This window comes from Macaca nemestrina, chromosome 18 (assembly GCF_043159975.1).
Source record: "Macaca nemestrina isolate mMacNem1 chromosome 18, mMacNem.hap1, whole genome shotgun sequence".
In the NCBI taxonomy this organism is placed as follows: domain Eukaryota; kingdom Metazoa; phylum Chordata; class Mammalia; order Primates; family Cercopithecidae; genus Macaca; species Macaca nemestrina.
The window spans coordinates 72,429,198-72,442,664 of NC_092142.1; the positions used below are offsets into that span (position 1 = coordinate 72,429,198).

General features: G+C 47.2%; 1 protein-coding gene across 12 annotated transcripts in view; it reads left to right on the forward strand.

Annotated features, from left to right (window-relative positions):
- LOC105491299 (HYDIN axonemal central pair apparatus protein) overlaps positions 1-13,467 on the forward strand; it is a 468,775-nt gene that overhangs the window by 338,497 nt on the left and 116,811 nt on the right. For all 12 annotated transcript variants that reach the window (XM_024795897.2, XM_011757559.2, XM_024795901.2 and 9 more), the window contains 3 exons: positions 561-744; positions 3,604-3,745; positions 6,204-6,366. In XM_024795897.2, coding sequence (XP_024651665.2) covers positions 561-744; positions 3,604-3,745; positions 6,204-6,366 — 489 coding nt within the window. The remainder of the gene's footprint in view (positions 1-560; positions 745-3,603; positions 3,746-6,203; positions 6,367-13,467) is intronic.

Consider the following 13,467-nt stretch of genomic DNA (forward strand, 5'->3'; position numbering starts at 1 on the left):
TTTATTTCTACAGACAGAATAAACCCTTTACTCTACAAGTAGGTACAATAAAAACCATCCTGCTGGGCACAGTGGCTCACACCTGTAATTCCAGCACTTTGGGAGGCCGAAGCAGGTGGATCACCTGAGGTCAGGAGTTCGAGACCAGCCTGGTCAACATGGTGAAACCCCGTCTCTACTAAAAATACAAAAATTAGCCGGGCATGGTGGTGGGCACCTGTAATCCCAGCTACTTGGGAGGCTGAGGCAGGAGAATCATCTGAACCCGGGAGGCAGAGGTTGCAGTGAGCCAAGATTGTGCCACTGCACTCTAGCCTGGGCGCTAGAGTGACCGAGGGAGACTGTGTCTCAAAAAAAAAAAAAAAAAAGACTGACTGATTAAACACTTTTATTCTTCTCTTTTATTTTATGATAGCACCTTGGATTTAGCAAGCAGAAAGGCATGGTGCTTGCATCGGGGCCAAGTAGGTCTGCAGAACCCTTTGCAGCCCCCGTAAAAGCATAAACAGAACAAATGAGGTTGTGGCCATAGTAACTGTCTTTGCTGTCTCTGGTTTCAGCTGAGTGACTGCTACCGAGGAGTGGTGTTTGATGGCCTTGACACTCTCTTTGCTCGGAATGCCGCGGCTGCCCTCCTCTGCCTGCTGAAGGCCATTGGCAGCCGGGAGCATATATACGTTCTCAACATGGCCCAGGATTATGCAGCCATGAAGGCCCAGGAGAAAGCCAAAAAGGAGCAAGAAGGCAAGGCTTCCCACCTTCCCATTGGGCTTAAATGAAACTTTGACATTTGCTATTCCATTGGCGCCTCACCTCTGCCCTGTAAGGTGGCCAGGAGTTTGTATTTCTGCTTTGCTGGGAGGGAACTGGGACTCATGTGGCTAGTTGGGAGGTTCTGTGATGAACACTCTGCTGACAGCAGGTGCATTCCTGCTTCCCTCCCATCACACTGTACCCCTCCGTGGTTTCTGCAATTACAGCCATTACAGATCCTGACTGAAGCAACTGATTTCCTTGTTGGTTTTGTTTAAGCCAACTGTGCATTTCTTATAAAACTCACGGTGCTTTTACACCTTAGCCTGCTGCACACCAGGCACTGTAGCAGACATTTTGTATACTTTGGGGCATTTAATCCTCACAATTACCCTGTGAATCTTGTCCCCATTTTATAGAAAAGGAGAATATAGCTCAGAGATAGCAAAAGTCTTGTGTCAAATCACATTGCCAATTAGTAGGAGAACCGGGTCCTTTTAATTCTAAACCCGTTGCTTTTCCTATCATTATACCAATGGCCTGGGAAAAAATTTAATAACCGAAAGATTTGCTTGAAAGATAGGTACACACGCATACAAGTGATGTTAGCTTAAGTTCCCAATGTAGTCAGAAGCAGCTCCAGCAAATCTTGGTCCCCCAGGGCAGGGGTTGAGGGACAGAGGTGGGTGGCGCTGTCCACGGGAGTCAGAGCCCCACCTCCTGGGAGCCTCAGCTCCAGCCACACAACTGCCCTTCCTTACTCGGGCTTGCTGCTCCCTTCTAGCACAATCTACTCAATTCATAATGCTTTTCCAATTAAGGAAATACTTACAAACACTGAGCTGTCTCAGTCCTTGAACAGAACTCAAAGTCAGCTTCCTTATAGTCTCATCCTGAGAAAAATCTGGAGCAGTGACCAAGCATCCCTCAGCAGTCATCCAGCCTCCAGCTGCACAGTTTTCCAGAAAGCTCATTTCTCCATACTGATCCACTTGAAAATAATTACCACTTTTCCTTTTCCCACTTATCTTCAGAATGAAATTTCTCCCAGTTAAATTGTGGGCTCCTGTCCCCTAAATCATCTGAATTGAAATGTCCTAATATGGCATACGGTCACACTATTAATACATTAAAATCTCATGCTTATTGAACATCTATGAACACACCAGGCACTGGGGAAAGCACTTTACATGATAGCTTATTTCATCTCTACAACGGCCCTATGTTACTATTCTTATCTGTGATTATCCCTTGATAAGTGGCAGGGAAGAAACTCAAATGCAGGTGTCTGAGTCCACAGCTCAAACTTGCAAGGATGATGGTGAGAATGCTGTGCTAGGGAGGTGTGAGGAAGAAGCTGGTGCCTTTGTCCTAAGTGTCAATCACATGCCTGGACCTGGAATCTGTAGGGCCACAAAGGGGATTCCCCTTGGTGTGCAAATGGCCCTGTCACCATGAGCCCATTAGTGGCATATGCTCATAATGAGTCAAGTCAGTGGGTGGTATATGAGTCTTCTATCATAGTTGTGACAAATGATCGCTGTCTGAGTCTGTTCAGACTGCCATAACAAAATTTCATAGATTGGGTCACTTATCAACAGCAGACATTTATTTCTCACAGTTCTGGAGGCTGGCAAGTCCAAGATCAAGGCACCAACAGAAACAGTGTCTGGCGAGGTCACCTTCTGGTCACAGAAAGCATCTCACTAAGTCCTGAAACAAGCTCCCTCAGGCCTCTTATAAGGCCACTAATCCCAGCCATGAGGACTCTATTCTTGTGACCTAGTCACGTCCCTAAGGCCCTTCTTAATACCATCTCCTTGGGGAATTCAGTTTCAACATGGGAATTTCAAGGGGACACAAACATTTACACCATAGCAACCACAAACGTGGTTACTTAACACAGAAATTTATTGTCTTACACTTCCGGGGTCAGAAGTCCTAACATCTTTCCCTGCCACTTATTAAGGGATAATCACAGATAAGAATGATAACTCCTCCCTTATAGGGCTATTGTGGAGATTAAATAAGCGATCATGTAAAGTGCCTTCCCCAGTGCCCAGCATGTTCATACATGTTCAACAAACATGAGATTTTAATATAATAGTAGTATGACTGTATGCTATCTTAGGACATTTCAAATGCAGATGATTTAGGGGAGAAGAGCCCACAATTTAACCAGGAGAAATTTCATTCCAAAGATCATGGGGAAAATGAGAAGTGGTAATTATTTTCAAGTGGATCATTATGGAGAAATGAACTTTCTGGAAAACTAGGCAGCTGGAGGCTGGATGACTGCTGAGGGATGCCTGGTCATTGCTCCAGATTTTTCTCAGCAGGGCCACATTCCTTTTTTGGCTGTCGGGTAGCCCCTTTTTCTTGTCTTTTCTGGCTTCTAGAGGCCTCCTGCACTCCTTGGCTCCTGGCCCCTTCCTTGCAGCCCTCTGACCCCTGCTCCTACTATCACATCATCACCATCTCTGACTGACTCTCCTGCCTCCCTCGAAAGGACCCTTATAATTAGACTGGGCCCCCCAAGATAATCGGCCCACCTCAAGATCCTTAATTTAATCACATCTGCAGAGTCTCTCTGCTATGGAAGACAACACAGTCACAGGTTCTGAGTAATCTGATATGGGCATCTTTGGGGGCCACTGTTCAGCCACCTGCAGACAGAACCCAAATGTGGAAGTGCTTTCATGAAGGGACCCCACACCCCCGCAACCAGGGAGGAGGCAGACCAGGCGCCACACCAGCTGCCCCACACTAAGACCCTCCTTCACCTGCTTAGGCTGCTAGCGAGAGTGGGAAGGACTTTTCCTCACCTTCCCGTCTCTGTGGTCCTCACAGAACGCAAGCACAAGGAAGCTCTTGAGAAAGAGAAGGAGCGTCTCCAAAACATGGATGAGGAAGAATATGATGCCCTGACCGAGGAGGAGAAACTCACATTCAATCAGGGGATTCAGCAGGCGCTCCGGGAGCGGAAGAAGAGGTCAGGGCCAAGGGCTGGCCAGAGCAGAAGCCATTCCCCCGGAACCATCCCCACAGAGTGACCAGGACTGGGGTGTGAGCCCAAGCCATCTTCCAGGGGGGAAGCAGTAGCTGCAGAAAGCCCTGGAAGGTGACCTGCAAGGAGCAGAAAGACACATCCCGCCCATCCAGGGTGCTGGTTGCTGTACCATTCAGGGTTTCTCCCACTGTCCTTACTTCCCACTGGAGGGCATTTGAGACCAGGCTGTAATGTCACGGGAGGCCCTGGGAGAGGGGCCACTGGCCTTTGCGCTGCCCTGGGGCCCCTGCTGACCCTCCTGACCAGCGCCCCCAGGTGTGGATTATCAGCCTCTGTGCTCTCTGCCTCGGTGCTTCAGTGTCCACAGCTGGTGATCCAGGGTCCACTCTCCTGACCTGGGCATAGTGACTGCTCCCCAAATCTCAGCCCTTCCTCCCCCTGCCTGGGTCCCCTTCTTGGCCTTGGGTGGTGCCGCCCATTCCCCGAGGTCTAACTGCCATGGGAGAGATCCTCGGCCTGGGCAGATCCTCGATCCTGGGACCGTGGGCAGGCTCACAAGCCAACACCCTCAGCCACTTTCTGTACCCCTCACTGGGAACCACACAGAAACCACTTGATCCCCGCATGCCTCCTAGTGCCCAGGATACTTAGGACTATCTCAGAGGGACGGGGACAGTGGATCATGTGTCCTTTCTGCCCTCAGATCTTCAAAGATTGCAGGGATGGGGTGGGGGGTAGTGGTTCTATTGCCTACCTCCTCCCTAGGATTTCAGGCACTGGAGGTACAGAGCCTAGATACCCACCTACTATTTACCCACTTCTCTCCTCTCCTCCAGCTCCACACTTCTCCCACTGACCTGAAACAGCTTTTGCCCTCCCTGCCCCTACAGTACGTCCTAATCTTTTTTTTTTTTTTTGAGATGGACTCTCGCTCTGTCATCCAGGCTGGAGTGCCTCCATCACACCTCAAGTGGCGCAATATCAGTTCACTGCAACCTCCACCTCCTGGGTTCAAGCAATTCTCCTGCCTCACACCACCATGCCCGGCTAATTTTGTTGTATTTTTTGTAAAGACAGGTTTTCGTCATGTTGGCCAGGCTGGTCTCGAACTCCTGGGCTCAAGTGATCCGCCTGCTTCAACCTCCCAATGTGCTGATATTACAGGCGTGAGCCACAGCGCCCAGTCGGGTGTGCCCTAATCTTTCTGCAGCATGGTCCACTATAGAAATGCCCAGTCCTCCAGACTTACAGAAAGCCTTGCTTTGAGACTTTAGAAAAAACCCCTCTTTTTCACCAGGGCTGTTGCTTTCAGACATTCATCTCATAGTGGACCTGGAAAATGCAAATTTGAGTCTCAAAGTGCAGCAACAATTTGTTTGTGTCACACCACACACACACACACACACACACACACACACACACACCACATGAAGTAAATGAGTTTGCTTCAGTGGGCAGAGAGCCATGGCAACCGGAAACAATTAGGAATTCCTGGATGAAAACAGCTGGGTTAACTATTTTCAGAAGTGCTATTCCCTCACTTGTTTGTGCTTGGTGCTTGGCTTTGGTCCACTCTCTGCTGTCAGCAGCAGGGGCAGGAGCAGCTGAATGACAGCAGAAAGAGAAGAGGGTGGAGGAGGGGAACACGGCTTTCAGACTATGCACCATGGCTCTAAGCTAGCCACCATAGAGACTGCTTTGAAAATACTGTTTCGGACTGGGCGCAGTGGCTCATGCCTGTAATCTCAGCACTTTGGGAGGCCAAGGTAGGAGGATCACCTGAGGTCAGGAGTTCGAGACCAGCCTGGCCAACATGGCGAAACCCTGTCTCTACTAAAAATACAAAAGTTACCTGGGCATGTTGGTACACACCTGTAATCCCAGCTACTCAGGAGGCTTAGGCAGGAGAATCGCTTGAACCCGGGAGGCAGAGGTTGCAGTGAGCTGATTGCACCACTGCACTCCAGCCTGGGTGACAGAGCAAGACTCTGTCAAAAAAAAAAAAAAAAAAAATGTCTTATTGTCTGAACAGCAAACATGTTCAGCTATGGGAGGCAGGCCTCATCTGCACTAATACCAGAACAATCTTTGAAAGTTGCTTTTTTTAAGTGCTAATATCGTGCTTATTTTCAGCCTTTTTCTCACTGTCCTATGAGAGGAGATTGGACTCGAAATACAGATTAATGGAGAATTCCTCCTAGTTGATTTTCAGTGAATCAGAGTCTTGCTGAATGACCATTCAAACATAGATGAGAGTCATTTTTTCTTTCTTTCCTTCTCTTCCTTTCTCCTTTCCTTCCACTTATCCAGCTTGCTTTGTTCTTTCTTTTTATGCTCAAGAAAGCTCTGCCCAATGTCCCTCCCCCTGGAAGTCCCAGGCAGCGGAGGGGTGAGGCATGGGGGCCCCTGAACTATTTTTTCTCTGCCTGGTTTGATGAAGGGAGCAGGAGAGGCTGGCAAAGGAAATGCAAGAAAAGAAGCTACAGCAGGAGCTGGAGCGACAAAAGGAAGAGGATGAGCTGAAACGGAAGGTCAAAAAAGGAAAGCAGGGACCCATTAAGGAGGAGCCCCCGCCGAAGAAATCTCAAGCATCAAACAAGCAGGTAACAACCCTCACTTGCTCCTCGCCAGGAGACCGAAGCGGAAGGCAGCCTGGTGCATTCCCCTTCCAGGAAATTAACCTGATCATGTTGGGATCATGTGGTGGGACAGAAGGCAGGAGGAAAGGGACCAATGCTTGTTGAATGCTGATTGTATGTGAAGTGCTGAGCCTGCGTCATACATAATCGTGTCGCCCTGTGAGGTTCAGAGATGGGAAGACACAGATCCAGGACCTCACCCAGTTGGGTCTGGCCACAGCCCTTGCTCCTTCCACCACCCCCTGCAGGACCCAGGATGGTGCCGAATAGGCTAATATTCAAGATGTGTTCCCAGGAAGCCCCAAAGCCAATGAGCCCATGTGTCCAATCAGGAGCATACCCTTGGCAACCGTCAAGGAAGATGCTTCGGCATGAGCTTATCCTCGCAGGCAAGTGCCAGCAGTTTGTCGGTCTGCCAAGCATAGCAGTCGACTCACTGCCCCCTGTGGCACTGGAAGAGCAGAGTGGCTAAAGGAGCCCCCACAGTGGTGATCCTGGCTGAGGGCTGTGACCAGCTGGTGTGGCAGCCACGAGTCCTGAGGGTGAAGCTATAACCCGTCTCTGGACACGGTAAAGACTGGCCCAAGTTGGTGAGTGAAAGACAGTGACAGTGGCTGGGCAGACATAAGGGCAGAGAAATTGGTGTGCAGGGGTCTCAACCAGGGCAAGCTCAGGAAGGAGCAGGATCTAAGCACACAGAACTAGGCACAGATTTGGGATGCCTGATATTGACCTGAAGGAAATCTATGACATCTCAGGCTGAGAAGAAAAAGGGGTCCCTAAGAAAAAATTACCAGGACTGATCCCTGCCTCTCCTAGGTGATTTTGTACGTGAAGCCAGGAGGGAGAATTTGAGTACCTGTGTGTTTCAGCCATTATTTTTGCCATTAAACAAAGTCAATTTCTTATGTGGCATAAGTTCAGGATAATCTATGCAGAAGTTATCTTCCCAAGTTTGCTTTTAAAAGACAACATTTCATTCATCATTAAAAGAAAGACTATTTGCAGCACAGTTAACCTCAAATTATACCCACTGACTCCATCACTGGTGTCTCCATCTGGAATCTGTTGAAACTTTTAAGTAGGAGCATGTGGATTTTCCTATTTTACTCTCAGTTCAAGTTGCTGTCACCTGAGCACCTCCCCCCCGCCCAGCCCCTGACCCCAGACCCCACTACTGGATTCAGGGCAGGTACTTTTGCATGTGCTTTGTTGACCTTGGATGAGGTGATAAGGACCTTATCACGGTCATCCATTTGGAAACAGGCTTGTGTATCATTTGAGCTTAGCACAAAACATAATCAATCATATTCCCTGGGGGGACTTCTTGAGACTCTTGGACTAATGTGGTTGTCTGGTCTGAAAACACTCAAGCTCAAGAAAAACTGCTGAGACTAGATGTGTTCTCAGGAAGTGAAAGAAAATTCCAGGGCGAGTGCCAAGGTGAAAGGGAAGGACTAAAGACCTTCCTGCTTCCTCATCAAAAGGATTGCTCTGTGTCTTAAACCATCAGCACACCTCCCTGCTCTGGCTTCAGCTCTTCTCACAGCCTTTAAAGATGTTCTGAAGAATCACCCACCTTTAAAATGAAAAAAAAAAACAAAACTTCCTTCAACCCTGGTGCCCCCGACGAGCACCCCTTTTCTCTCGTTCCCTTCATACTTGTCCCCACTTGCTGGCTTTGCCTCCTCACCCCTCATTCCTGCCTCCCCCTTTCCTACCCTGATTCCTGTCTCCACCACTCCCTCAAATCCAAGGCTCCAGCCTCTCCATTTCCAGATCTAATGGGCATGGGTCAGGCCTTGACTTGCTTGATGTCCTCCTACATGAGCTTCACACTGTGGATCATACCCTCCTTGGATCGCTCTTCTTTCCTAGCATCCTGGTCCACCCTTTCTGGCTTTCCTCCTTCTCCCTGACTTCTTTCTGGACCCGCCTCCACCCATCCTTAGTCACTCTACAGGTTTCCAGCCTCAACCTTTGTCTCTTCCTGCTCGGTCTAAGGCTGACCCCCATCCCATGCGTTACTTCATGTTTACCTGATCATACATAATGGATTGGAGGAAGAGGAGGGGGGTAGGAAAAGCTTGCAAATTCCAAAGCAAAGTGAAGGGCATTCCAGGCAGAGGGACGGCCCAAAAGAGGGAGGAGAGAAAGGCAGGAGCCACATGAAAAAGAGCTAAAGCAATGTTTAACATCTAACAGCTACGGTGTACTGAATTCCTGCTCTGTGACACTCCCTTCTGGGAACTCTGAATAGATCCCATCACCTTCTACCCCCAGTGTTGACAACACCTGCTGAGGGAGACATGATCATCACCATCATTTTGGAGATGAGGAAGCTGGAATGCAGCACAGTTCAGCGATGCACCCAAGGTCACGTGGCCAGAAGGCAGTTGGGGCAGGCCCAATTTGTCCAACTCCAAAGCAGGCACTCTTTTCCCTGGTTCTTGCACTGCCTCCCAAGCCCTTAGTCCATCCACGGCTCCTGACACTTCTTCAGGTTGTCCCTCGGACACTGGTAACTCAACACAGCCCACATCAAGCTCATCATCTATGCTGCCTTCCTCCCAGACCTCTTCCTGACCCTATATTCCTCCCCAACCCTTCTTCTAGCTCCCAGGCCCAATTCCCAGAGTCACCCTGACTCTGCTGCTTCTGCACCTTCAATCCCATGACCAACCAGGAGCCCTGTGAGGGAGTCCCCCTCCTAAATCGTTCCCAGACTAGGGCTCTCCTTTCTTCCCCTGTCCCCAGCTGTCTCACCCATCTTTGCTGTGGTACTGTGTAACTACATGGTAGTTCCATCATCACACCCCCTGGTCTTCTGGTTCTGGAAACAGGATGAAGAAGGGGACACAGTTTGCAGAAACATAAAGTGTATTTTTCTGTTTTTCTTGCTTGTTGCCAAATTAGTTTAATATCCATGGAAGGAAATCATAGTGGAGAGACCAAAAGTGTCTCACTTAGAGCTGAATCTTTGCACACATCCATGCTTATTTCCTTAGGCTACATTTCTAAACATGTCATTCCGGGGTTGAAAGGTGTGTATTTTACCCCCAACCTCACAGGCTATAGGTTTTAGCATTCCTTGTAATCCTTGCTGATTAGATTCGATGGGTGAACAACTGATTATTTTTATTGCTTGGATTTGCATTTCTTGAATTGTTAGTGAGGTGAACCTTTAAAAAAAAAAAAAAATGCTGGTTGGTCATTGAACTCCTCTTCAGGATTTTATTTAAACATCCCAGCAAGCCCTTCTCTGGCCACTCTATTTAAAATTGAATAAGACAAAAGCAAAAACAAAACAAACAAACACCAACAACAAAAAAAAAGCCCACTTCTTAGCCCCTTCCCTGTCTCTTAGCACTCATCACCATCTCACATACCATAGGTTTTTATGTGGTTTTTGTCTGCCTACCTGCCCCTGCAAAATATAAGCCTCATGAAGGCTGAGGCTTTTGTCTGTTTTGATCACTTAATGAGTCTCCCACCTGGCGGAAGGGTGCTCAAAAATATTTGTTTTGTGTGTGGATATGTTTTTATTTATTTTTTATTTCTTTATTTTTTTGAGACAGAATCTTGCTCTGTCATCCAAACTGGAGTACAGTGGCTTGATCTTGGCTCACTGCAACCTCCGCTTCCTGGGTTCAAGCGATTCTCCTGCCTCAGCCTCCCGAGTAACTGGGATGATAGGCGCCCGCCACCACTCCCAGCTAATTTTTGTATTTTTAGTAGAAACAGGGTTTCGCCATGTTGGCCAGGCTGGTCTCAAACTCCTGACCTTAGGTCATCCACCCACCTCAGCCTCCCAAAGTGCTGGAATTACAGGTATGAGCCACTGTGCCTGGCCAATCATTTTTATTTCTTTTGTGGATTGTTTTAATCTTTTTTTTTTTTTTTTTTTTTTTTTTTTTTTGATACAAGTCTCACTCTGTCACCCAGGCTGTAGTGCAGTGCGTGATCTCAGCTCACTGCAACCTTCACCTCCTGGGTTCAAGCGCTTCTCCTGTCTCAGCTTACTGAGTAGCTGGGATTACAGGCACCCACCACCATGTCCGGCTAATGTTTGTATTTTTAGTAGAGACAGGATTTCACCATGTTGGCCAGATTAGTCTTGAACTCCTAACCTCATGTGATCCATCCACCTTGGCCTCCCAAAGTGCTAGGATTACAGGCATGAGCCACCGCACCCGGCCTGTTTTTACCTTTCTAATCAGAAGATTTCCTTCCATCTAATAGCCTACTGCTCTTTAACTGTTTATCCTATAAAATGAAATCTGCTGGTGATTCTGATTTTCTCTGTATCAGCTTTTCAAATCTGAAGATGCATGCAAATCACCCAGGGATCCTGTTAATATGCAGAGAAGTTCCAATTCAGTAGGTCTGGGCTGGGGCATGAGACTCTATTTCTAACAAGTCCCAGGTCACATTCATGCTGCTGGCTCTTAGGTCACACTCTGAGTAGCAAGGCTCTAAGCAGTTGCCTAGCAGCCAACACTAACGTTAGCAAAAGCATAGTCTCAAGTGGATGTATCGTCAGGAATCTTTAAACTGCAAGAAATAGAAGACTCAATTCAGGCCATCTGTGGTGGTGTGCACCTATAGTCCCAGCTACTCAGGAGGCTGAGACAGGAGGATTGCATGAGCTCAGGAGTTCAAATCCAGCCTGGACAACACAGCAAGATCCTGTCTTTTTTTTTTTTTTTTTTTTTTTAAGGAAGAAAGAAAGACAGAAAACCCAATTCCAAAAATGTTAAAAAAAAATTTATTTGCTCACATATATGAAAATTCATGGCTTGTTCCCTCCTGAATTCTTACTTCAGATACTGTATTTTTTACTTTTAAAATTTCCGCTTGGTTCTTTTTAAATTTTTCAATTTATCTGCTTGGATTTCCTTCTGCCGTACTGATCATAGTTATAACAGCTGCATATAGTTCTTGTCTGACAGTTCCTCCATCTGAGTCACCTCGGGGTTGGCATAGTTGACTGTCTTTTCCTTTGAGAATTTGTCAGAGTTTCCTTACTCTTCATATAACAAGTAATTTTGTATCACATCCTGCAATTTTTGGATGTTATGTTGCAGACTCTGTATTGTATTATAATTCTCCGAAGAATGTTGATGCTTTAGGTTTAACAGACAATTAGCTTGGTTGGATCAAGTTTTGGTCTTTTGCATCTGCAGCGGGTCAGTGACTAAGATGTCAGTTCCATTCTTTAAACCTTAATCACAAATTGTTTTCAGTTTGCCCCCCACACACAGTTCAAGAGTCAGCCAGCCAGAGATTTAGGCTGCTGATACAGAAAATTTGGGGTTCCTCTTCTCTGGCTCTCTCTCCTTTCTGGGGTTTCCCCTTCACTCTCTGGAGGCTCTGAATGTTCCAGGACTTCTTTCTGTGGCTCCTCTAGAATGAAGATTGGTGGGCTTTTCTTTTTTTTTCTTTCTTTCTTTTTTTTTTTTTTTTGAGACAGAGTTTTGCTTAGTCGCCTAGACTGGAATGCAATGGCGCGATCTTGGCTCACTGCAACCTCTGCCTCCCAGGTTCAAACCATTCTCCTGCCTCAGCCTCCCGAGTAGCTGGGACTACAGACGTGCACCACCATGCCCGGCTAATTTTCGTATTTTTAGGAGAGACAGAGTTTCGCTATGTTGGCCAGGATGGTGTTGAACTCCTGACCTCAGGTGACCCTCCCACCTTGGCCTCTGAAAGTGCTGGGATGACAGGCGTGCCGGCCCGGTTGGTGGGTTTTTCCATTGTGGTGTGGCCACCAGCCACTACCACTGCCATGACTATCTTCAGTGTAAAGCCACAAAAAAAGAGGAAAAGGATTCACTTTATACAACTCTCTTATTCCAAGTTTCAACAGCCCCTTTAAAAACTGCCTAATTTGTTTTTAGTCTCTAGAGTTCTCAGGGAGTTATGTTTCTATTTTATTCAGTCTGTAGCTGTTAAGTATGGGACAATCAGTTTGCTGGTTGTTCATTCCCACGCAGGAAAACTATAAACACCCATGCAAAGTTCTTTGCCTGCATCTCTTGGCTCACCTGTGCTGCTTCTGGTCTCTGACTGATGCCCTCCACATGAGAGACCCCGAAAGTTCTGGCTTAGACTCGCCCAGATCCAAACCCAGCTGGAAAGGAGTGCTTCGTTAAACACCGTTTTGGCCACAGTGCTGGCTTTCACTGTCACTGGAGAGCGCCGTGTGCCTGTTCTGAACCAGTCCCCTTGGCCAGGGGGATGCCATTCTGTGACTGGTCAGTTCTGAATCACCTGCTTACTCCTGGAAGAAGAGGTATTGCACAGAGCAAGAATCAAGGATGGGAAAATAAAGGGATGTTGGACAAGAAAAAAAATCACAGAACCAGCTATAATGGGAGACAGGACAGGAAGTGAGAAATACACCTGTCAGTCTGGAAACTCAAAGATTAATCTGTGAAGCTATGAATTTGTCATATACCCTCTGGGCCAATGTTTCCTTATCTCATCCCTTGATGATCTCTAAGTTCCCTTCCTGCTCAGGTCTTCTCTGTCCTCTTGAAAAGCCTGTTATCTCTTAAAATTTTTGTTTCAAAAATCTAACCAAAAAAGTGCACTTCAACTACATCTGATTCTGCTTGTTGTTGTTGTTGTTTTGTTTTGTTTTTTCAGTTGGAGTTTCACCCTTGTCGCCCAGGCTGGAGTGCAGTGGCACAATCTCTGCTCACTGCAACCTCTACCTCCCCGGTTCAAGCAATTCTCCTGCCTCAGCCTCCCAAGTAGCTGGGATTACAGGCGTGTGCCACCACACCCAGCTAATTTTTGTATTTTTTAGTAGAGACAAGGTTTCACCATGTTGGTCAGCCTGGTCTTGAACTCCTGACCTCAGGTGATCCACCTGCCTTGGCCTCCCAAAATGCTGGGATTACAGGCATGAGCCAACGCACCCAACCAAAATAATCCTGTTTTAAACAAATTAATGATGATTTCTCACTGTAGAAGAAGAAAGCCTTGCATTTGGCCATCGTCCTTGTTTCTCCTCTGAACTTTCCTTTGCTTCCTTCTTTCTTTTTTCTGTCCAAAATC